Source organism: Molothrus ater, chromosome 24 (genome assembly GCF_012460135.2).
Source record: "Molothrus ater isolate BHLD 08-10-18 breed brown headed cowbird chromosome 24, BPBGC_Mater_1.1, whole genome shotgun sequence".
Lineage (NCBI taxonomy): Eukaryota > Metazoa > Chordata > Aves > Passeriformes > Icteridae > Molothrus > Molothrus ater.
Genome location: NC_050501.2, coordinates 3,853,218 through 3,877,112, shown reverse-complemented (window position 1 = coordinate 3,877,112; position 23,895 = coordinate 3,853,218). Strand labels below are relative to the sequence as shown.

Genomic DNA, 23,895 nt, shown 5'->3' with positions numbered 1-23,895 from the left:
GATAACCATTGTTTGCATTTTGTTCCTGAGGCCTCTCAGCTTCTCAGGAGGAAAAATCCTAAGGAAAGGATTTTCCATAAAAGATGTCTGCGACATTATAGCAATATGGTATAATATAGTTTAGAAAATACAGTATAATGAAGTAATTAATTAGCCTTCTGATATCAATGCAGTCCTCCTCATAATTTCCTCCCTGCCATGGGGGTTGTCTTGATTCAGAACAAGGACAGCCTGGCATCCCCTTAGTGCCAGTGGGCCCCGGGCAGTGGCAGCCTGGCCAAACCCACGCTGGTGACACTGGTGGCAGTGTTGTGCTGCACTCTGTGCCAGGCCACTCAGTAATTGTCCCTTTGCTGGTGTTCCCCGGGGATTGCAGGAGTCAGGCCCTGCCAGAGCTGTGGTGACAGCAACAGGAGCACCTGGAATGGCTTGTGGAGCACTCAGAGGCTGTTCCCTATCACCAGCCAGGGTCTCTGTACAAATCACAAACAGGATGGGGCTGCTGTGGAACACCTCTTGAGCTGTTTTATTTTCCATCAGTCTCATTACATGGTTATGACAATGGGAAGATGCCAGCAGCTCACATCCCAGGCAGCAGACCAAGAACTCAATGTTACAACTCCCTTTAAGAGTTTTGTGACCAATCACACAAAGCACATTGACAGTAGTTCTATCCAATCACTATAAGCACTCATACCTTTGGTTAAACAATGCTTACTTATTTCAAACACAATACCTGCTTGTAAGCCTTAAAACACAATGCACAGAGCTCCATTATTAAGCTTATAACTTCCTAATATCTCACTAGATGAACTTTTCTGCAGCTTAGAGAGTTATTCTAGCCAAGCATTAATACACAGACCATCGTTCTATTTGTCCTTACTTTTCTACTTTTTAAATATTTTTTCTGCTGGCCAATCTCATGGCTGCTGCTTAGCTCTAATCCCAGTTCTGCTGTCTCTGGGGCCTGCCTTTGGCAGCTTCCCCAAAACCCTCAGTTCCCCACCTGCTTCTCCAGGGGGAGGCTGGGCAGTGGTTTGTGGGTGTGAGTGTGGGTGGTGGCTGAGCTGTGCTGCGCCTGGTGAAGGATCCATGAGTGGGTGATGGTGCTCCTGCAGGCACCCCTCTTTGTTCCAGCCTCCCCAGGGCTGCTGGGTGATGATCCCTGGGGCTCGGGGGTCTGAGCAGCTGCTGGACTCTGCCACTGGATGTCCAGCCAGGAGGGGAGCAGGGCCTCTTTCTGCTCCATGGCTTGGGGGTCTCTCCCCATCCAAGGACAGCTTCAGGGAGGTTTGGGGGCAGAGTTCTGTGCCCTGGAAGCTCTGGTTCAGCAAGGGAAACTGGAAATTAGACAGGTGTGCATGGACAGACATAGCCTGAAGTGTGAGCAGGGCTGGAGGGGTGGTTGTGTTGCTGATCATCGGGGTCCAGAATTCCTGCTGAAAGACAAACTATCCCAGCTGTACTACCTATGGTAGCTGCATGATCTGCAGGATGGATTTGGATTAGTGTTGTAGCAACAACCTGCTGAGCAGCCCCTGGCTCCTCCAGCCTCTCTACCACTGCTGTGAGCCAAAGGAGCTGTGTGTGTCCCCATGCTCTGCTCCTGTGAGGAGACAAGAGTGGCAAAGCCATTAGCTTGGAGCACATTCCTTAATGTGGCATAAGCAGCTAAAGGAGATGTATTTATGCTCCTTCATTTGCAATTGATAATCTCAAGAGTGAGAACTGGTAATAAATTCCCTCACTGGGGCTCCTCTCCCTCCAGCCCCGCCACAGAGGGGAAGAGCAGCCTCATTTGCATGAGATAATGAAACTGCAGTGAAATAGTAAAATTGCAAAGCAACTTTGTTTTAATAATGACAGATGCTTCTTAAACACTTCAATTATGTCTCCCTGAATTGTTTTAGCAAGGCCACAGAAAGGGAGAGCAGTATTCCTGAAATACTTGGAATAAATCTCATTCCCTTTCCACAACATCTCCGAGTGGAAACTTTCCCCCTTTGTTCAAATGAAAGCATTTGGCTTTTTCCTGGCTCAGGGCTTGCCTGTTTCAGGTCCTGAGAGGGGACAGGTGAGTGATGCCAGGCAGGTCACCCTCCCCAGTGTGGGCTGGTGTGGGCTGTAGGCCCTGGGGTGCTGGGAATTACATTTCCTTGTGCTGTCCTTATGGGAATTGTAAAAATGGTGCCAATTTTCATGGTTCACGACCCTTCAGTGTCACAGTGTCAGCACCAGCCTCAACTTCCCCCAGCAAAACTGGCTCCCGAGGTGCTGCAGACACTTTGCCATAAAGAAGCAGCAAATGGTGCATCCAACAAAGCACAGGGAGCAAGATAAACACATTAATGGAAAAAAAGCCATTATGGGAGCACGCAGCGTGCATGGAGAACAGGGAGAGAGATTCTGGGCAGCAGGGGAGGATGATGAAAATCAGACAGCCAGTGCTGAAGGGTAAAAAGCCTGAGACAGGAATGGTCTGTGCCTGAAATCTTTCTGCAGCAGGTTTTTGTGCTTTCCGCAGTGATTCTCCGACCCTGTTCTCTGTTGTGTGCCCCCTTCCCTCCTCTAATGGTGCCCTTTTCCCTTCTGCTGGGGGCTGTGCTCTGCTTCCTCCCGCCTCCCTTTCAAGCCCATGAAAAGGAACCTCTTCAGACCTGCTCCTCCCCCGAGCCCGAGCAGGCTCCGAGGTGTTACCTGTGTCACATCACTTTGCTAATTTACGACAACCATTTCAAGGCACATTATATCCAGAGCCCATATGTCACCTCAGCGCTGCCAAAAGAGTTCTTATTTACTAAGCTGATGCTTTCAGCGTGCTTTAGAGTGTGCTAAATAGCACCATCGATACTGCTTAAAATAAAAGGTGTCAGCACCTTGTCTGCCCCTGCAGATTGCTCAGAGCTCTCAGCTCTGAAATGTCCCTGAGGCTGCGCTGCTCCTGCTCTGCTCCTGCCCCATCCCCGCAGCTCTGCCCTGCCCCATCTCCCCACCAGCAGCTCCTGGGGCTGTGACAGGAAGGCAGCTCTTGGTTTGGGGCAGGATCACACACTTTTAGTGTTTTTAATGTCTGGGGTTCCCAAGGAAAGCCAGGGCCACGTGTGTGCAGCTGCTGGTGCTGTCCAGCTCTGGCAGAGGAGCAGCCCTGGGGTGTGCGGAGCCTGTCCCTATCCCCATCCCTGTCCCTGTCCCCATCCCTGTCCCTGTCCCTGTCCCTGACCCCGTCCCTGTCCCCATCCCTGTCCCCATCCCTGACCCTGTCCCTGACCCTGTCCCCATCCCTGTCCCTGTCCCTGTCCCTGTCCCTGTCCCTGTCCCTGTCCCCGTCCCTGTCCCTGTCCCTGTCCCCGTCCCCATCCCTGTCCCTGTCCCTGTCCCTGTCCCTGTCCCTGTCCCCGTCCCTGTCCCCATCCCTGTCCCCCCTGTCCCTGTCCCTGTCCCCATCCCTGTCCCTGTCCCTGTCCCCATCCCTGTCCCCATCCCTGTCCCTGTCCCCATCCCCGTCCCTGTCCCCATCCCTGTCCCTGTCCCTGTCCCCGTCCCTGTCCCCATCCCTGTCCCTGTCCCTGTCCCTGTCCCTGTCCCCATCCCTGTCCCTGTTCCCCAGTGCAGCTGCATCCCCGGGATGTTCCCAGCACAGTCCTGAGAGGAACAGTGGATTTGTCTTTCCAAACCAGCTCTGGGTCTGCTGGTTGATAAAACCAGCACTGGGAGATAAAAGGAACAACGGGAAGGATTCCACTGATGGGTGAATGGAAAAAGAGATTTGCTTTTACAAATAAACGGTAGGTTTGCTGATAAATGAAATTAGACATTGAGAGATGAAAGAAATATTGGGGAATAAAAACCCCTAAATTCTGTAAGAATTAAAAATGAAAAGGGAGGGTTGTACATTAGAGGGGAATCTTTGGGATCAGGTGTTCTGGGAAGTCTGAACCTCTCAAGTACCTCAGAAATGGGGAAAGAGAGAAGGGAAATGCAGCTGGGAAATTGGGATAAAAAGGAGGCTGTATCCTCTAAAAATCTGAGAGATCCCAGGGGAATGTCCCATGGCCTCTGCCTTGATTGGAATAAAGTTCCAGGACTCTTCTGTCTCCTTTTTGGACATAAAACTCTGGTGCTTGTGGATTAATTTTCCTAACGTGGTTGTGCTGCAAGTCACTTCAATTTCCCATCTGTGGAGCCAGAGATGGAGGTGGCATGAGCTGGGATCAACCTGTCATGCTCAGTAAGCTGGGCTGGGATGAGATAATGCCACTGGTGAAAATCCCAGGAAGATCCTGGTGCTGGACAGCCAAGAGTGTTATTAAATGGAAAGTTATTATATGCAGGTGCTGCTCCCCATTTCCATGGTTGTTTGGGCTCTGTAATAGTGATGCAAACACAGTTTTTATAACATGCAGGGACTGTCCTGCCCAACCCACTCTGGCAGGCACTAGAGGAGGCAATGGATTTCCTGCTGCCATCATTCCCTCTGTTCCACCCCCAAATTTCCATTGAGGAAATCAAGTGTAATTTACCTCTGAAAACATTCAGGTCCAAACTTGCCTGAGTCCTCAGTGAGTGGCAGAGATTTTGCGTGGTTTGGCTTGGGGAGAAGGAAGGAGTTGGTGCTCATAGAGAGCGAGAGGGCGCAGAGGGGTCGTGGTGGCCCATGTCAGCTGCCTGTGAGAGGGCACAGGGATGTATCAGAGCACTGACACCCAGGGTCAGCAAAACACCTGCTCACAGATGTACAATTACTGCTTTGAAATGGGATTTTGCTGGAAGAAATCCAGGTTAAAAATTATTCTCTGCTGAGCTGACAATCTAAAATGTCTGAAGGTGCATGGCTGGGACTGGGAGGTGGGAGGGTGGGCAGACACCTTTCACCATTACCTGATTTTCTCCATATTTTGCCCAGAGGGATTAATTGATGCTTAAAGGGAAAGGGAACTGCTGTTTTATGAGTGAAATCTGTTGTCTCATTCATTATTCATCGGGAGGTGATTGGCAGCTTGCAGGCGGTGGGTCCCAGGCACTAAAGGGTGAGCTGCTGACTGACAAGGTTAATTGCTGCCTGCCGTTAATGCTGATAACGATTTATGTTGACAATTCCTGGTGTTCCCGGCGCAGCCGGGGGTTTGGCGTGCGGGGTCAGCCCCTCCTGGCCCTGCTGTCCCCTGCTGTCCCCGCAGCTGGGAGCTCCCATTCCCTCCGCACGAGGGAAGGGATTTCATTCCCTGAAAGGGTCTCTCATGCTAAGTGATGCAGAAGCAGCTTTGCAAAGGCAGCCGTTGCTTTTACCTTTTTCCCTTCTTCTTTCTTTTTGCTGTGTTCTTAGCATATTGATCAGGGTTCAGAGCATAAAAGTGAGGCTGGGCTTGGCTCTGCTGATCCCCCTCAGCACCAGCCTCAAAGCTTTGCTTTTCTGGGGGCTCAAGCGAATAGAGATGTGAGAGATTTTTGAGGGTGACCCTTAAAAACGCTTTAAAAATGAGGAGCAGTTGTCTTCACTTCTCAGTGTGCAAAGTGGGCTGTGCCACTGAAGCCCAGAGCCACCCCTGGGGCTGTGCCTCCACTTTTGGGGTTTGTTTTATCTCTGTAGAAAGGGCACAGCTCCAGCTGCACTCACTGCTCCCATCCCAGGAACCACAGAGTTTTCCTCCCTGCCTGGATATAACAAAGCAGAGCCATAAAGATTTAGAGTAATAAACACTGGCCTTTAGGGTGCTCTCAGCTTTTATGGGGCTAGTAAGATTTTTGACTTACATGGGAGGGAGAGGCAAACAGAGCCTTTATGAACCTGCAGGCCTTGTTGGGGCTCCTGCACCTCTCTGTGATGAAAAGCTGAGGCAGCCTGCAGGCAAACCGCAGGCAGAGAGAGCTCCTGTGGATGGCTCTTAATGGAATATCCAGGTTTAATTACCTGTCTGATATCATGCTGTGAGAGCAGGGAGAACTGCCCTGTCTGAGCCTCATTGTCTCTTCCCTCCCTCTGGCCAAAACTGAGACCTTCCCTTCTTCTCCTGAGACCATCACTACTGCCCCAAATGTGCCACAACCCCCTTGGTGAGCAGCACCAGCAGCATTTCCCTGGTGTTTGGGTCCAGTTGGGAACTGGTTTTATCATCACTGGCTTAATGGCTGATAAAGTTGGGATGTTGTTAAACAGTGGGAGTCTGGGACAGAATCTGAGCCAGAAGGAAGGGAGATGTTGAGTATAAACAGGCATAAACTTCATTATTTTCTAGAAATTATTTATTTAAAATTTAAAACCATATTACTTCATACAGCAAACTGTGCACTTTGATATATCACAGTGTCTTAAAAAGGAAAATAATCAGAATTTTTTCTTTTTTTTTTTATTTTTTGGAAATTGTATTTACATCAGTCTAGAATGATCAGCAAGTAACACAGTTACTATGAAACCAAAATTGTTACAAAATGTTTACAAAAAACTATATTCATAGAAATTCTGCATGTCCACAAAGGAAAATCCCCTGAATGTCACGGAGACTATTTTTTCCTTTTTCCCACTCTTTTCTGTTTATTTATTTTTTTTTTAAATTTTTTTATTTTCTTTTTTTTTTGAGAAACATGTCAAAGTAAGGTACAGAGCAGAGGGCTCGTGATGCCAATGCCTGGGGGTGCCCCTGCCCTGCCAGCCCCGAGCACTCTGGGTGCTGGGGTGAGCACTGGGTGAAGCCACCAGGACCCACAATGTCCCTTTGCTGTCACCTTCCTGGAGAGCCTCTGTGCTGGCACCCAGCCCAGTCCCAGGCGGAGCAGTGGGTGCCCAGAGCTGGCTCCCCTTTGCATATTCCATCGCTCTGTGGGTCTGTCCCCTCCACACCAGACCTGACACGCGCTGTTGGTTGACTCCAAACAGAAATTCCACCCTGGGGAAGCTGCTGGCTGTCCCTGCTCTGTCTCACGGGAGAGTTGGAGGGAAAAAGCAAGTGATAAGGGGATGGTGAGCCGAGGTGACAACAGTTTAGATACAGTTTAATAACCCAAACCTGCTTTTTCTGTACTTCTGCTCAGGTTTCCAAGTGAAGGAAGGAACAGCGTTGGAAGTCAGATGAGTTCAGACTGAGTTGTCGCCAGTCCCAGCCAGGTCACGGACGTGCTCAGGGAAGGCTTTGAGGCTTTGTCATCGGCTCTGTCCCTTCCCAAGCCCCCAGGGACGTGGCTGTGAGGCACGGGGCTGGCTGCTCCTCCTCTGGCATGAGCACACATGGCTTTGGAGCACACGGGGAGGCTCCGGGAGCTCTCCTGGCCGAGCTGCCCCCGGTCCCGCAGGAAGGCTGGGGCTGACATCCTGCACGTCCCCTCAGGTCACAGTGAGCGGGGCCAGGGGCAAAGGTCTGCACCAGCTGGGGTCCCTCTGCATTTTTTGGGTGCTGCAGAGCATTCCCTTGTTGGATGTCAAGCGTTCCAAGTGGTCAACACAAAGCCATGGTGTAGATGCAGGAATTTGGCTGCAGTTCGTGGCTGGTTTAGGGGTGTAGGGATGGAAGGAAAAGGGTTTGTACACCAGTAATTCCAGATGCTCACCTGTTACATTTGTGAGTAAAATCAAATCAGGCTGGTGTCAATAAATAAATGGGGTTTGTGGTATTAGCAATATTTATTTATTTTTTTAAAAAAACCTGCCAAGAAGCAAAACGAATGCTGATTTCTGTGGTATTTTACTCTCTGGACATTTAAAGCCAGTTTCAGGCTTTGTTGGCATCTCTGCCTTTTTTTTTTAAGAGCTTAGAAATCCTCAAGGAAAACATAAAATCTACTACTCTGACAAGCCTAAGGATTTGCAAAGGAACACAGAAAGCATGTCATTAGCTTTAGGAAGCTGCCCCACACTTCAGCTTGTCCTCTGCTCAAGGTATTTGTGCAGCAAACTAGTAAGAATCTGCTATGCCCATTGCATTGGCAACTTTCATCCCTAATTTTTCATGGTTTTTGTGAAAAGGTGAAAATGAATGTAAATTCTTTGCATATCTTTACTTGAGTCAAAATATGACACATCACCTGGCTTTGCTTGGGGTCACTCTGTTGTTTCTTTACATCATGGAAAAAGCAAAATAAGGACAAACTGTGTTCCATGGTAGGGCGGGGGAGCAGCTCTTCCCCCTCGAGTTAATCTGCTAATTCTGCTCAGCTGGAGACAGCCTTCCCAACTGAGCATGGAGAGGAAGAGGTGGGGAAAAATCCAAAATCAGTCAGGTTTGTTCCTTTGGGCAAGGATAAACTTTCCAGAATGGCTGTGCAGCTCAGGAGAGCTTGTGGTGGCCTCAGCACCCTCTGACCCATGGCCCAGGGCTTGGGCGCTGCTCCATCCCTGCCCTCCACACGGGTGGGGTCCTGCAGGGTCTCTGTCCCTCTTTCCCCTGCAGGGGAAGGCTGTTGCTGTTTTCTCCACAACCAGTGGTTAAACCAGAGCTTTTAAGCACCTTTGCATCACATGTGTGACATCCTGGGTTATGGTGGGCAGAGGAATTTCCATTTGTTTAATTTTGTGGATGATTCCCACTGGCTGCCAGGTTCCCTGGCAGGGATGGAGCTGAGGGAAGTAACTCAAGGGTTACCTTAGGTCAGCAGAGGGGTCTTTGGTAATTCTGCCTAAATTCATCTGCAGGACCAACCTTCTGGGTTAAGCAACCTGAAAATAAGAAGACAATTCATGGAAGATTTCCTAAAATCATTTTAGTGTGTGTTTGCTTAAATCCCATGGAGAGGCTGCCTGAGGGGTGGCAGTTCCTGGTCAGAGCAGGAGGGATCCCAGGCTCGGCTCTGCCTCTCCCAGGTCAGCTCTGGCTGAGATTCATCTTTCAGGTCCTTGATGCCATGGAGAGCACTTAGTCCTAAACCAGGCCCACAGTCCCTCCCAGTGTGGAGCTGCAGTTCAGCACTGCTGAATTTCATGGAAATCGGTACTTTTGCCTCTTGGAAGCAGCTCTGCTCCTGCTGCTGCTGCTGGAGCCTGTTGACATGGTCGCTTCCCATGCTTCTCTGCAGGAGAGACTGAGCTTTGCAGGAAGAGCAGAGACAGAGCTGAGGACCTGGAGATCACAGTGTCACCCTGGGCTGGAGCTTGGCTTGGGGAGCGTGGGTGCTGTCACTCGGAGGTGCAGGAGGTCCTGCGCATGCCACGCCGTGCCCTCCCTGGCCCAGAGCTTGGGTACATTTCAGGCTCACCTTCCCCTTCCCAGTCAGCTGCCCTGGATCTGCTGAGGAACTTGTGTCACCTTGTGCCACCGCGCTGCCACGTGGCTGTCCCGCTCCGGGGGGCTGCGGCCAGCACAGCCGCGAGCTGAGGGCCACCGCCAGCTGCTCTGGGGCAAGCACAGCCTCCCCCATCCTGGGGCTTCCCGGATGCCTCTCCCATTCCAAAAATGTGCTCTGTGTGTCGGTGTGGATCAGGTGCTCACACCTGACCGAGTGTTCCTGTTTATTGCCGTGCTGATGGAGCCACGCTCGCGGCTCCTCCTCACCCGCTCGGGGTTGGCTCAATTCTGCTTCACCTCCGCCTGTTTGCAGTGTGTAAACATCAGACTCCTGGGTGGTGGTTGGACTCCATGAGGCCTGGAGGATCGAAGCATTAAAAAAAAAAAAAGGAATGAAAAGTAACAAAACAAACGCAAAAAGCCCCAAGACCCGCGTTACTGTCCGTGCTTGGAAGTTCTGGCTCCTCTGCGGTGATGGATGCAGCTGGCTTGCAAAAGGCCTTGTTCTCGAAATGAACAAACCAGGCTTTTTTTTTTTTTTCTTTTTTTTTTTTTTTCTCTTGTTTTTTAATCCATTCTTCCCTAGTTCAGGGTGCATCCAGCCGTGTCTGCCGCCATTCCTTCCCTCCCACCCCCCCCCCAAGTGCCATTCCCTAGGGGAACACAGGTGACAGTCCGGTGTTGCAGGTCATGCTGTCCTTGCCGGGCAGCCGGCGGTCGTTGAAGGTGTGCATGTTGATCACGGCGTCCGTCTTCACCATCACGGGGGGCTGGGGCTTGTGCTTGACCCGGCGCTGGCAGGTGAGAGACAGCCGGATCTCGTCGGCCATGGCGCTGCAGAAGGAGCGCTGGGGACAGTGGGGGTGATGCCTTAGCATTGCAGCTTTTATAATTTTGGCTTTTTTTTGTAATCCTGCAACTCGTTAGCGTGGAACTGTAAAGCTCATCAGCCACTGTTCTCCCATTTTATTGGGGACAGTGGGGGTGATGCCTTAGCATTGCAGCTTTTATAATTTTGGCTTTTTTTTGTAATCCTGCAACTCGTTAGCGTGGAACTGTAAAGCTCATCAGCCACTGTTCTCCCATTTTATTGGGGACAGTGAGGGTGATGCCTTAGCATTTTAGCTCTTGCATTTTTCAGATATTTGTCATCCTGCAATTTGTTAGTGTGGAACTGTAAAGCGCCTCTCAGCCACTCTTCTCCCATTTTATTGGGGACAGTGGGAGTGATGCCTTAGCATTTCATCTCTTATATATTTTTTTTTTTGTAAACCTGAAATTTTTAGTGTGTAACTGCAAAGCTCCATAGCCTGTCAGCCACTGTTCTCCCATTTTATTTGGGACAATGGGGGTGATGCTGTAGCATTTCAGCTTTTATAATTTTCAGATATTTGTAATCCTGCAGTTTGTTAGTGTGGAGCTGTAAAGCACCTGTCAGCCACTCTTCTCCCATTTTATTTGGGACAGTGGGGGTGATGCCTTAACATTTTAGCTCTTATCATTTTCAGCAATTTGTTCATGTGTAACTATAAAGCTCCATAGCCTGTCAGCCACTGTTCTCCCATTTTATTGAGGATAGTGGGGGTGATGCCTTAGCATTTCAGCTCTTTTTTTTTTTTTTTTGTAATCCTGTAATTTGTTAGTGTGGAACTGTAAAGTGCCTCTCAGCCACTCTTCTCCCATTTTATTTGGGACAGTGAGGGTGATGCCTTAGCATTTTAGCTCTTACATTTTTCAGATATTTGTAATCCTGCAGTTTGTTAGTGTGGAACTGTAAAGCTCCATAGCCTCTCAGCCACCCTTCTCCCATTTTATTGGGGACAGTAGGGATGATGCTGAGACATAAACTTTAAGGAATTTAGAGATTTTAGAGGAGCTCCTTCTACTGGGCAGCTTTCCTTTCTCTGTCTAGTCCATCATGAGGGCAGCTTGCTTTGATTTCTGGTCATGCACACAAGTGCACGTTCCACTTACTGCACCGGGACAACCAGGGCAGGAGAAGGACATAAAAGCAGTTCTGTTGTTTCCTGGACACTGGTCAGCAATGATGGGCTGTGTCTGTGAGTGTGGCTGAGTTGTGGGACAGTGTGAGGCTTCCTGGTGAGCTCTGACTTGTTCCTCTTTGAATGGAACTGGGGAGAAGGCATGGGAGGTGATTTCAAAAGGGTGTAACAGCTGAGAAAGGCCCCTCCTAGGGACTTCTGCCTATATTTTAATGATTTTTTTGTCAGCTTGCTCTAAACCACCCTACCAATGTGTCCTGCTCTTGCTGCAGCAGCAGCAGACTCTGATCAGAGCAGATGTGACTTTCCCCTGAGTGGAGGCAGTCATAGGGACAGCCCAGTGAGCCTCTGGGGATGGCATTTTCGGGGTGCCAGGCTGGATCCCTCTGCCCTCTCCCTGCCTGTCTCTGGGGTCAGCATGCACAGCTGGGCTAAGGGGACACAGAGAACCAGGGGGAATCAGTCAGTACCTGCTCACGCTCCGCCGTTTTGCGCAGCTTGTAGATGAACTCCACCATGGCCACGAAGACTGACAGCACCAGGCCTGCTGCCAGGACAATGAAGATCCCCCCGATGTTCTGAACACCCAGAGCACTGGCCTCCTTGTTCTCATCCTCAGGGCAGCCATTCCCCCGCCACCACTTCTCCTTCATGACGTGGAGCTTGTCCTCCTCCTGGAGCTGCAGGATGGCGATGGTGATCTTGTCCCTGTACGGTGACCCTGGGGGTGGGGACACCGTTATACACAGAGGGAAAGGGGGACACAAATCCCACCCAGCAGGGAAGGTGTCTGTGTTAAGCAGTGCAGTTCAGACCTCTCTTCAACGGGCAGACAGTGGTATTTGGAAATTTGCTACTGGGAGTGGATTATCTTAATCACCGATTGGAATATTTACCAATATAACTGGATGGAATGTGCCTGAGCTTGTCTGGCCCTTGCTGCTTGATCAAATAGTGGCACTGTGATGTTTCACCCCATAGACACTTTTGGCTGGCTGGGTGTGTGGTGTTTCACCCCACAGACACTTTTGGCCGGCTGGGTGTGTGGTGTTTCACCCCACAGACACTTTTGGCTGGCTGGGTGTGTGGTGTTTCACCCCACAGACACTTTTGGCTGGCTGGGTGTGTGGTGTTTCACCCCACAGACACTTTTTCCTGCCTGGGTGCTGCAGTTGGCACGTGGGGACAAGTCCAGGCCTGCAGGAGCTCTGGTGGTGCTGGGATGGAGCTTCCCCCCATAACAGGGGCTGCTCCTCAGGGTTTCCCTCTGGCAGAGAAGCTTTAAGGGGATGGTGAAGGAAAGGAGTCGGTTCTGATGGAGGGTTTGGATCCAGAGCTTTATTCTGGCCCTCAGGCCTCTGAATGCAGCACCAGCTCCCACAGAACTCCCTGAGCCCGTGGCTGCTGCTCCTTTAACTCCGGGGAGAGGGGCAGGGAAGGGGCAGGGAGGCACCAAGCAGGGACAGGAGGGGAGGGACAAAGGGACAAAGGACACCTGGATGGCCCAATGCCCCCCAGGGGTAGAGGGCATCCTTTGGATCTGCCAATCACTCGAGGCCCTTCTGGAATTCCAGGAGTGCCAGACAGTGCTGGGAGGAGAAAGGAGAGGTGACTGACACACCTGGGAGGGAATTATCACGGGAGGAACTGGATTTCTGAGGTAAATGCTGAAATCACAACTCAACAATCACCTGTGCTGTGTCTGTGGTGACCAGCTCCCCTCGGGGGCACTGCAGAACTGTCACTTACCCATGGGTGTCCCAATGCCATAGCCTTTGGTGTCGATGAGCCCCCCGATCTGGGTGAGGTTGCAGTTCCTCTGGGTGATGTACTCAATGGTGGTGGACTCCATCAGCAGAGCATAATCAGCTGTCAGGGTTCTCTGGATCCCCTCCTCATTGTTCTTGACCAGTGCCGTGGGTTTGCTGCTCATGAACGCCCACATTTTTTCAAAAGTGGAGATTTTGGATTTCTGGAAAAACAGTACCCCCCCCAACCCCAAAATAAGAATGAATTCTCCATTTGCTGAAAGCTAGTAACTTTTCAGTAAATAATAATAATAATAATAATAATAATAATAATAATAATAATAATAATAGTGAGAGCAGATCACACAATGGAGCAACCATGAATTTGACTTTGTCTTAAATGCCTTCACTGCCCAGCATTGTTTAGATTTATGCTGCCTTAAAAAGACACAAGGGTTGCAGCAAACACCCCACTGTGCATGTGCTTCAGGTCCTTGCAGCCCAAAGCCCTGCAGCCCCCTCCACTCCCAGTCCATTGGCAGATCTGCTTAAATGTGTTCACTTCCTAACCAGCATTTGTTTACCCTGTAATGTTTCTGCATGCAGAAAGAACAGAGAGTTTTGGAGGACGTGGTTTTCTCTACACACACTCTGATATTTTTGTCTTTCCTCAAGCATGGCAAGGAAACGAGTCTCCTCTGAGATATGTGCAACTGCCAAACAGATTTAACGTACCCACGTAAACAGAAGCACAGAGATATTCAAGAAGATTGTCTTACGGCTAAAAATAAACATGGATATTCTTTCACTATCAGCAGACATTCTGTTGCAAAGGATGGAATATGTTTTCTAGCTCGCTATTCATGTGAATGTTTTTTTTCTCCTTACAGAAAATGTGTTGAGAGAGAAGAAATGTGGTTATTTTATGTCTTGCCATAACATTTGAAAAGTACCATTTATCTACGAGCACCTTCTGAGTTGTCCCTGTCAGTCATCACGAAAGGCACAGAATCTCAGAATCCCAGAATGGTTTGAGCTGGGAAAGACCTTGAAGCTCATCCTGTTCCCCCCTGCCATGAGCAGGGACACCTTCCTCTAGACCAGACTGGCTGGTCAGAACTGGCTTTAGCTCAGGAAGATTTCCCAGACAGGCAGAGCAGTGTCCTCTTGCCCCTTTGCTGGTCCCAGTCCCACTGACCCACAGTGGGTCAGTGCTTCTCCCTCAGACCAGCCCTGGGACAACACTTGGATATTCACACTCGTGTTCCCACTGCTGCCAGCTCCTTTGTGCCCCGTTCTTCTTTCCTGCCCCATTCCTTGCTTTTCCTGGATCTGTTTTTGCCTTCTTATTTCATAAGAGGCAGCTTAGGCAGCCAAACCTCTTCCTCCCCTGTGCTGCTTGGTGAGCCTGGAGCTGGCTGATAAGTCAGGGGGCAGATAAGTGCCTGTGCTGTGTCTGGAATCAGGGTGGCCTCTCAGCAGCTGCTGCACGAGGAGTGGCTGCTGCAGAGCTGTGATTTCAGCCTCGTTTATCTCTCCACAGGTCTCTGTCCTTCCATGAGAAAGCAGGAGATGGAGCCCAAGCCCAGCCCAACTGCTGCTGCCACAGCTCCCCATCATTTTGTCAGTATCACACAAAATGTGCCAGCACAGGTTCTTCTGATAAAACCACAATAAATAATGGTGAGGTAGCTGAAAGTCCCTTGTAATGCTTCGTTTTCCAAATGCTTTGCCCATCCACCTCCTTTATTCCAGCGTGTTTAGCCAAAGTTAAACAAAAGCTCATCACCCCGAAGCTGGGTAGTGCTGTCCTGTTCAAACAAAGGCTGTTCCTCTGCCTCTAACCCTGTGGGCCCCTTCTCCTGACTGAAATACCCGGGGATTCATTTCTTCTCCATTAAAGCTTGTGCTCGTTATAATCCACTTGATGAATGCTCAGCAGTGGATGTGCTGGAGCAAACTTCATTCAAGAGGCAGGATAATCTCCCTCGCTTGAAAATCTGGACCAGTGCCTGTAAGGTAGATTTGTGGCATCTATCAAACCTCAAAGAGCAGCAAGAAATGTAGCCTCCAAAAGGATTATTAAATATCTGTACATTACAATGGGTAATTGAAATGAATCGTGTGCTCAGCTGGCTGATAAGGACTTGTTTAACATTTATATAGTTCACATCAGAGGCCTCTGAGTTCCTTGGCTCTCCCTCTCTCTTCTTCTCTTTCTGCATTTAATGCTCCTTGAGTGTTGACACAGAGCTTTTAACATCAGTGTTCTCCCAGTTTAGAGCACAGAGCAAAATAAACTGGCAAAAAATCAATAGGCTGCATTTAGTGAAGCAAATGGGACTTGCATGAGGCACTGGACCTCTTCAGGCAACTGAAATTACACGAGACAGGGCTCCCTGGAAGAGAAAAACCACTTTTCTCTTCTTCTCTTAAATCACTACTCCTGACCAGCTTGAAAGGACTTAATTGTGTTTGGGATGCCAGGAAGAGCCCAGATTTGTCACTTCTGGCTGTGCTGCCCTGAGCCCAGCTCGGCCCTGCCAGGGTGGAGCATTCCTGCAGCTGGGGCACACCTGGGAAGGGCTGGCAGGGAGGATGGAGCTGCTGTCACTGCTGTCACTGCTGTCACTGCTGTCACTGCTCACTTGTGCCTAAAGAGAGCTGGGACAGAGATCTGGGCTCAGGGCTGAGACCTGTGCCCGTGTTCACAGGGGTTCTTGGATGAGGGAAGAGACGAGGATCTGACTCCACGTTTCAGAAGGCTTGATTTATTATTTTATGATATATATTACATTAAAACTATACTAAAAGAATAGAAGAAAGGATTCCCTCAGAAGGCTGGCTAAGAATAGAAAGGAATGATAACAAAGGTTTGTGTCTCGGACAGAGAGTCTGAGCCAGCTGGGCTGTGATTGGCCATTAATTACAAACAACCACATGAGCCCAATCCCAGATGCCCCTGTTGCATTCCACAGCAGCAGATAACCATTGGTTACATTTTGTTCCTGAGGCCTCTCAGCTTCTCAGGAGGAACAATCCTAAGGAAAGGATTTTCCAGTAAAGTTGTCTGCGACAGAGACCCAGCAGGGCAGAGGAGCTGGGGGTCCCTCCAGGAGGCCATTGGTGCTGCCAGGCCAGCTCACACCCAGCCCTGCTCAGGGCAGCTTCAGGCTCTAAAACCTGATGAGAAAACTGCTTTTCCAAGGGAAAATTGCCCAGCTGTAATTCCCAGCACAGCCCTCACAGGGTGATGGTTTGCTGCAAACCCAGAAGCAGCTGTGGGAGTGATGTTGGTCATCAATCCCCAATCACAGGAGCAGTGAGCGCAGGAGTGGCCCTGCTCCAGCTCACACACAATTCAGCCACAGAACATGTTTTGAAGCCGAAGGAAAAGTTCATTTCTCCCCTTCCTCCTCTCAAATACTTGGGCCACAGTGCAAAGGTATCGCTTATTGATGGGAATTTGGATGTTGTCAGCCAGGACTGCAGCACAGAAATAAGCAAAACCGTCTTAATAGTAATTTAACAATAAGAAATGCCTTAAACTGTGTTTATTTTGCTGATGTTTTTTCCTGTGTTCTTTATTTGTGTGTACATTTTATTTTGCTGGACCTCTGATTTTACCATAGTTTAACTTTAAAAACTGGGGTTAGTTCCTGGTCTGATCTGGTATTTGCTGGGCTGGGGCTGGGTGCTAATTTCTTCTCAAGAGATTCACCATTTACTTTTATGGGCTTCATAAAAGAAGCATATCTCAGTTGGCTGTGGGTAAAGTGACCCTCCTGTGCCCCCACATCCTCTGGAATGTCCCCAGGTCCCCCTCAGTGACAACTTTGCTGCCAAAGGCAAATGAGGAGGAGCTGCTTGGGTGCTCTGAAGCATTAAGACAAATGATCTGACACTGGCAGAGAAGTTCCTGTGTCAGGAGCCCCGAGATGTTGGGAATGATGGAGATATTGCTAATTATCAAGGGCTGCTGTGGCTTGTCACACACATCTTTTATGGAAAATCCTTTCCTTAAGATTTTTTCCTCCTTAGAAGCTGAGAGGCCTCAGGAACAAAATGCAAACAATGGTTATCTGCTGCTGTGGAATGCAACAGGTGCATCTGGGATTGGTCTCATGTGGTTGTTTGTAATTAATGGCCAATCACAGCCCAGCTGGCTCAGAGAGAGTCCGAGACACAAGCCTTTGTTATCATCCCTTCTTATTCTATTCTTAGCCAGCCATCTGATGAAATCCTTTCTTCTATTCTTTTAGTATAGTTTTAATGTAATATATATCATAAAATAATAAATCAGCCTTCTGAAACATCCTCATCTCTTCCCTCCTCCAAGAACCCCTGTGAACACTGTCACAGTGGCTCACACAGCGGGCTCGAGTCTCACTCCTGCTCACACGAGTGGAGCTTCTCCTTGATTTATTCAGGATAAATAACACCAGAATCTGCTCTGTTGTGCTCTGCATCTTAATCAGCCCGTGTTAGTGCTAAATGAGATGTGTGTGTGAAAGCAGAGTGCCAGCCCCTGCGAAGGCAGCGACGCCGACGACGCCTCCGAGTTCATTCTTCAGAGTCACAGCTCAGGAGCCACCTTTAATAAGCAGTTCTGCAGGGCCAGCCACCCAAATCAATTAATGGAATCGTTTAGAGGAGCCCCTGCGAGGCATCTTGCCAAGACATATACGCTTTTTTATCAGCCAAATTGGCAAGAAAGGAACTTTCAGGCTTAAGATTTTCAATTCCAGCCTGTATGAAAAAAATAAATTGATTTCCACCAACTGAAGATACTTAGTCTTGAGGATTTAACATTTCTGTATGAGTATCTGTGTACACACACTCACAGCCAGAATCCAAACTGCACATGAGATCTGGCCTTCCATTCAGAGAGGCAGCATCCTCTGCAGGGTGGGAAGGATTTATGAGTTATAATGAACTCTAGATGCTGTTCCTAAATTAATTGATCCATGTTTATTCCTGTAACTCAATCTGCATTGCCAGGGAGTAAAGAGCCTCTCAAAAGTTCTTTCCATGAAGTCAGAATGTGCCAACAAAGCTCTCTCTTCTTCCCTCTCTTGGTTTGCTTGGCTGCACGGGGCCAAATTTTGTGGGAGCAGAATCCCTCGTTGTGGGGCTGTTCCAGAGGGGTCCTGGTTCCACTGGGACCTTCTGCAGTGTCCCTGGTGACTCACAGGTCAGTGCTTTGGGATCCATCTCATGGAACAGCATGCAAGGTGTCTGCCTTCCTCTTCCTCTTCCTCCCATTGTCCATTCTCCCCAGGATCAGGGTGCTGCTCTCCTCCTGCACTCCTGGGGGGATCCAGCATGGACAGGATGGGCTCTGACAGAGGGGCTGCAGGGCCCAGGGGTGCTCAGGGCTGGTGTGTGCAGCTTGCAGCTGATTTCACAGGGAGAAAGGAAGGAGCTGGTGGGACAGGAATGAATTTGGGGAACAGCCACACAAAGAGCCAGGCAGCAATTTGGGCCAAGTATAGCTAAATATACTAAAATATATAGGTAAAAAATGCACTAAATATACTAAAATATACTAAATATATAGGTAATCCACGGAGCAGGTGAGATCCTCACGGGTGTGCTGCCATCAGCCTTTTGTCCCACAGTGATGGTGTGTCCAGAGCTGCTGGGATGGTGTGTTCAGAGCTGCTGGGATGGTGTGTTCAGAGCTGCTGGGGTGCTCAGGACCTGCAGGAATGATTAAGGAGCCCTGGCTGGTGGAGGCTGTCTCTGCTGGAACCCCTGGAGCAGGGCAGAGGAAGGGAGGGAAGCCTGGTGCTCCCAGTGCCACCCATCTGAGGGAGGGTGGATGCTCAGCTGCACCTGGAGCTCTGTGTGTGACAGGTGTCCCCATGGAGGTGGCACTGACAGAGCAGCTGAACCAAACCCACCTCAGGAATTACCCAGGTGAGAACAAAGACCTTGCTGGAGCTGGGAGAAATCCTGTCTACCCCAAAAAAATCCCCCTGGACAGGAAGGACAAGCGAGCAGAGCTCCCCACGTGGGAGCTCCCACTGCTCCAGTAATGGAACTGCTTGTCAGAAAGGACATTCCTGAGAATTCATCTCCATACAACAGTGATAATAAAAAGGGAAAGGAAAATACTCTGCATCAATAAACCATGCCAAGGCAGTTAGAAGCCTGAAGTATGATTCTGATGGATAATGATATGAAGCAATAAATATGCTGTGTCCTGATGATTGTTAAAAGAGACAGTTTCCTTTTATTCCCATATAAAACTCGTATTGGAAGGCACAGTTAAAGCACACAGTTACAGCCTGCCTTTCCCTGCTGGCTCTTCCAGGGTTATTTGGCTCTGGAAAACATCACCACACATCTGCCTGTGCCATGGGCAGAGCAGCTCCATGGCAGGAGGCAAACTGGGCATTCCCAGAATCACTAAAGATCAAACCACCCCCTCTGTGGCTCTTCACCAAGCTCTGCTGCTGCCTGTCAGAGTCAGGACACACGTCCAGGGAGGACAGGGGCTTCTCAGCCAGATCAGAGCCAGGAGACATGGGAACAATGCTCCCTCTGTCATTAAAATCCAGCATGTTGCCTTCCTTTAATGAGTCTTGCCAATTAAACTGCTGAGTCCTCGTCAAGCTGCCATCACCCTGTGCCTGCTCAGATCTTGCAGCACCAGGCACAAACTGCTTGGTAAAGCCTGAACTGTGCTAGTCACATGGATTTCCTTCTGCATTAGGGTGGTGGAGGGGGAAGGAGCCAGAGGTGAGGGGGAGCCAGCTCCCATTGCTGAGCCAAAGCCTGGGATCTTCCTTTGGGCCTCTTTTCTTGCCAAGGTGATAATTCCTTAATCATCCTTCATTTCTATTCTTTTATTCTCTCTCTTTTCAAACTGGGTTTTTACAGGCCAGCAGTGGTTTTAAAGGTCATTTTACATCTCTCAGTTTCTTTCTATTTTTGAGGCTGTGGTGGAATCTGACTGACTTCTGAATTTAATTATGCTTTAAATAGACGAAATTAATGCAATTGGATTGTGATGCACTGGTAGTGTTACCTTGCCCTGGATCTCAGAGGTTAATAAAACTGGATTACATTGATATGAATACCTGAAGGACAAGAAAGATATTTCAGCTGTAAAAAATACAGGTCAGGGAGGGCACATCTGTCCAGCTGTGGGTTTCATTTGGGCTCTCCTCTGTCCCTGAAGGCTGGCTGGGTCAGCCTGGGGGCTCCATGGGGCAGGGAAGGAGCTGGATGGGTCAGATGTGGAAATTGGGATGATGCTTTAAGGAATGTAAGATGTTTCTGCAGGGCTTTAATACAAGCTGCACTTTGGCACATGCTACATTTTAGGGTGTCCGAGCCAATACTGGGTAGAGCCTGCAAAAGTGTAAAATTAAAAATGTTTAATTTTGTACCTGTGACTTCAGTTAACAACAGGGACGGGGATTTAGCCTTGGTGGGACTCAGGTGAGCAACAGTCTCAGTCTGGGCAAGATGTGAGACTGCAAGAAGCTGCAAGAAGGAGCAGCAGGGGCAGCTTGGGAGGATTTCTGTCTTTGGATCTTTGTCCTGGCTCCCGTTGGCATCTCTGCCTGGAAGGCAGAAAGCCTCTGCCCGGTCTCACCTTGAAGAAGGTCATGGTAGCTCCATCCTTCACTGCTCCATACTCTATTTTTGTCTGCTTTGCCAAGTCATCTGCCGAGTCGATGGGGGACTCCATCCTCTCCACGGTCAGGAAGGCTGCGAGGTTGGCCGTGTAGGACGAGATGATAATGAGGGTGAAGAACCACCATATGCCACCAATGATCCGTGTAGACAGGGCTTTGGGCATCAGCTCCGAGCCTGGGGGGGACAGGGGAAGGAGGCCAGAGGAAATAGAGGGAAAAAACCAATTCTTTGTATCCATATGTACATTTTATATATTTTATATATATATATATATATATATATATATATATATATAGGTCAGGTTTCACTGTCAAAACTGTTACAGCCATGCAATTAAAGCCAACTGGTTTTGAGGCAAATTATCCAGACATTTTGCATGCAAGGACATCAGTAGACAGGGCTTTGGGCATCAGCTCTGAGCCTGGGACAGAGGAAGGAGGGCAGAGGAAATAGATGGAAAAAACCCGTCTAATGTATCTATGTGTACACTTAAGATACATATTTTTATATATATATGTGATCAGGTTTCACTGTCAAAACTGTTACAGCCATGAAATTAAAGCCAACTGGTTTTGAGGCAAATTATCCAGACATCTTGCATGTCAGGACATCAGTAGACAAAGCTTTGGGCATCAGCTCTGAGCCTGGGACAGAGGAAGGAGGGCAGAGGAAATAGAGGGAAAAACCCCAGTTTTTGTATCCATACATACATTTTATGTACATAAATATATATATATATGAGATCAGATTTCACTGTCAAAACAGTAACAGCCACGCAATTAAAGCCAACTGGTTTTAAGGCAAATTATCCAGACATCTTGCATGCGAGGACATCAGTGGGGTTTTTGTAGCATTTGCAGAAAAACCCTCTTCCTTGATTACTGACCTTGGGTACAGTGCCCAATTTACAGGAAACATCCAAACTGAAGTAATTAACTGGGCTGCTTTTATGAGATTTAAATAGCAAGCTATTTATGAACTTTTATGAGTGTTTTGTTCTGCCATTTAAAAAGGGCCCTGCTTTTATACAGATTATTTTCAAAAGACTCACTCTGGGGAGTGTGTTCAAATACACAAGGTTTAAAAAAAAATCAAACACCAAGAGAAAGGCACTATCAGGGTCCAGGGCTTTGAATGCCAGTCAGAAATGGGGAAGCAGGAGATGTTACAGCATAAAAGGTGTAGTGGGTCTGGAATGACTTTTATTGAGCAGACATGAAGGGCTAAATGGGTTGTGCTATTTTTGTAATCACCCAAAACACCTTTTAAAGCCAGGCAAGAGCTTTGGGTTTGAAACAGCTGTGCTCAAAGGATTTATCAGCCTGGAAAGTGCAACAAAGATTGGGCTTTGCAAAGCAATTTTAGGCAGTGTGGCATCAAAGAAGAGCATGGGGTGTAGTTTTCCTCCCTTCAGAGTGCAGCAAGGAGACACCAGGAAGAGGAGGAGTCCTGGATATTGAGGGTGCTTTGGTTCTCCTCAAGATCCTTCTTCTTCCCTCTTCCATCTCCGGCCCTTTGATGCATTGGATGCTGTGACATCAGTCTGGCTTTGAAATATTTTTCTTCTCAGATGCAGAATTGAGTTAAAAAGAATATAGCTCTTTTCATTTATCAGCATCTGATAAGAGGGATGATTCATGCTGCTAAACCGCCTTGCTGGGAACTGTCACTGTCCACGAGGGCAGCTGAGATCCAGGAGGAATCTCTATTACAGGCAGCAGTGGAGCTCAGAGCAGCTCTGTGCCTGCCACTGAGCCAAGGGTGTGCTTCTTTTGCTCTCTGGATGTAACCACTGATACATGGTAAATTAAAGTGTGACAAATGTTTGACATTTTCCACTTATTTCTATTCCTGGATTTTCTGCAATTAGATCGCAGCTGAATTTCGTTCCTTATTCAGAGCTGCTCCCTGCTGCCTTCTGAACAGATTTATTCTGTTCGTTGCATCTCTCTATTCCATTCACACACACAGGGGTGTAATCCCATCCCTGTCCCATTTCTGGGGTCCCTGTGACCCTGGTGGCTCAGAGTGCCACTGGCAGCTCTCCTGAGGGGCTGCTGGGCACAGGCTCCAGGGCAGCTCCTCCAGGCTGGGGGAGCTTCAGGGCATCTCACACCGCTCAGAGTGACCAGGGGAGGGGAAAAATGGGGATGGAGCAGAGGGCAAGGCACCCTCTCTGCTGGAAAAGTTGATTTAGAGCAGAGAGAGAGGCAGGTCTGAGATCCTGAAATGGAACAACACTTCCACAGCTGTGTTCCCCCACACAATGATATCAATATACTGTAGGTGCTCTGGAGCCTCACCCTTTTCTAGTGGCACACGTTGGGCGCCAAATTTTGTCCTGGTTTAGGGCAAATTTGGGAGAGAATCTCCAAAGGGGGGCCCCTCCAGAAAGCAAACCCACATGGCCCCTCCCCTCAACCAGTTTGGGAAGAAATGGTTGGAATTAACAGAAACAGGAATTTGCAGAGTCCGTGGGATGTGGGGGAATGAGGCAGCTGAGGGAGATGAAGGCAGTGCTCCTCCTTGGAGCTGCAGGGGCCAGGAGGTGCTGGGAGGTTGCATCCAAGCCAAATTTTGAATTTAAAAAGCCCTAAGAGCAGGGGGGTGGCCCTTACCTTGCTGCATCAGCGCTCCCATCCCAAACCAGAAGCTGTTCAGGAGGGTGAAGTTGTTCTCCACGATGTCTGAGCCCGGGTTACAGGGGTGGGCATCATACCACTCATATGGGCTGAACCTGCAGCACACAGGGAAACAGAGCTCCTGATGATGCCTTGAGGGGCTCCTAGGACAGAGACTAGTCAGGATTAAGAGAATAAAGTGGGGATTTATTAAAAGCCTTCAATAGATACACCCTGGCCAGCCAAAGCCTTCCGAGGCTACACCCAAAATGGTCACGAGTTTTTCATACAGTTATGAGTTTGGTCCATTTACATATCAGGGGTTAATCCTTAATTACAGCTTCAGGTAATGAAGTCAATTACCCCCAGTTTGCTCCCCACATTTCACTGTTGTTTATACTTTTCAGGGCCTGAGGCTGTAGGGTGTCCTTGGATCTCAGGCCTAAAGTGATTGTTTTGTCTGACCAAAGTGTGAAGATAGTTAACCAACACTTCTATATGGAGCTATGCACTAAGGCAGCACAGGATTTGAAAAATATAAAGGCTACAATCTTGAGGCATCACTTAATTGGGATGTGGCAGGACAAGACCCTAAAGGAACTGGAAAAAAAGAGTCTCAGTGCCTCTGGTGCTGCTGTGCGGGGGCTGCTGACCCTCTGGT

The 23,895-nt window shown here is 48.9% G+C and overlaps 1 protein-coding gene across 2 annotated transcripts in view; it reads right to left on the bottom strand.

The window, feature by feature from the left end:
* Positions 1-6,222: 6,222 nt before the first annotated feature.
* GRIK3 (glutamate ionotropic receptor kainate type subunit 3) overlaps positions 6,223-23,895 on the bottom strand; it is a 131,122-nt gene continuing 113,449 nt past the window's right edge. Inside the window, exons 12-16 of one of the 2 annotated variants that reach the window (XM_036396940.2) lie at positions 23,232-23,350; positions 20,570-20,787; positions 12,962-13,184; positions 11,683-11,933; positions 6,223-9,567 (exon numbers count right to left, since the gene is read on the bottom strand). In XM_036396940.2, coding sequence (XP_036252833.1) covers positions 9,052-9,567; positions 11,683-11,933; positions 12,962-13,184; positions 20,570-20,787; positions 23,232-23,350 — 1,327 coding nt within the window. In that variant the 3' untranslated portion in view covers positions 6,223-9,051. Of the gene's footprint in view, positions 9,568-9,852; positions 10,058-11,682; positions 11,934-12,961; positions 13,185-20,569; positions 20,788-23,231; positions 23,351-23,895 lie in introns of those variants that run through there. The other variant, XM_036396942.2, reaches the window with a different exon arrangement.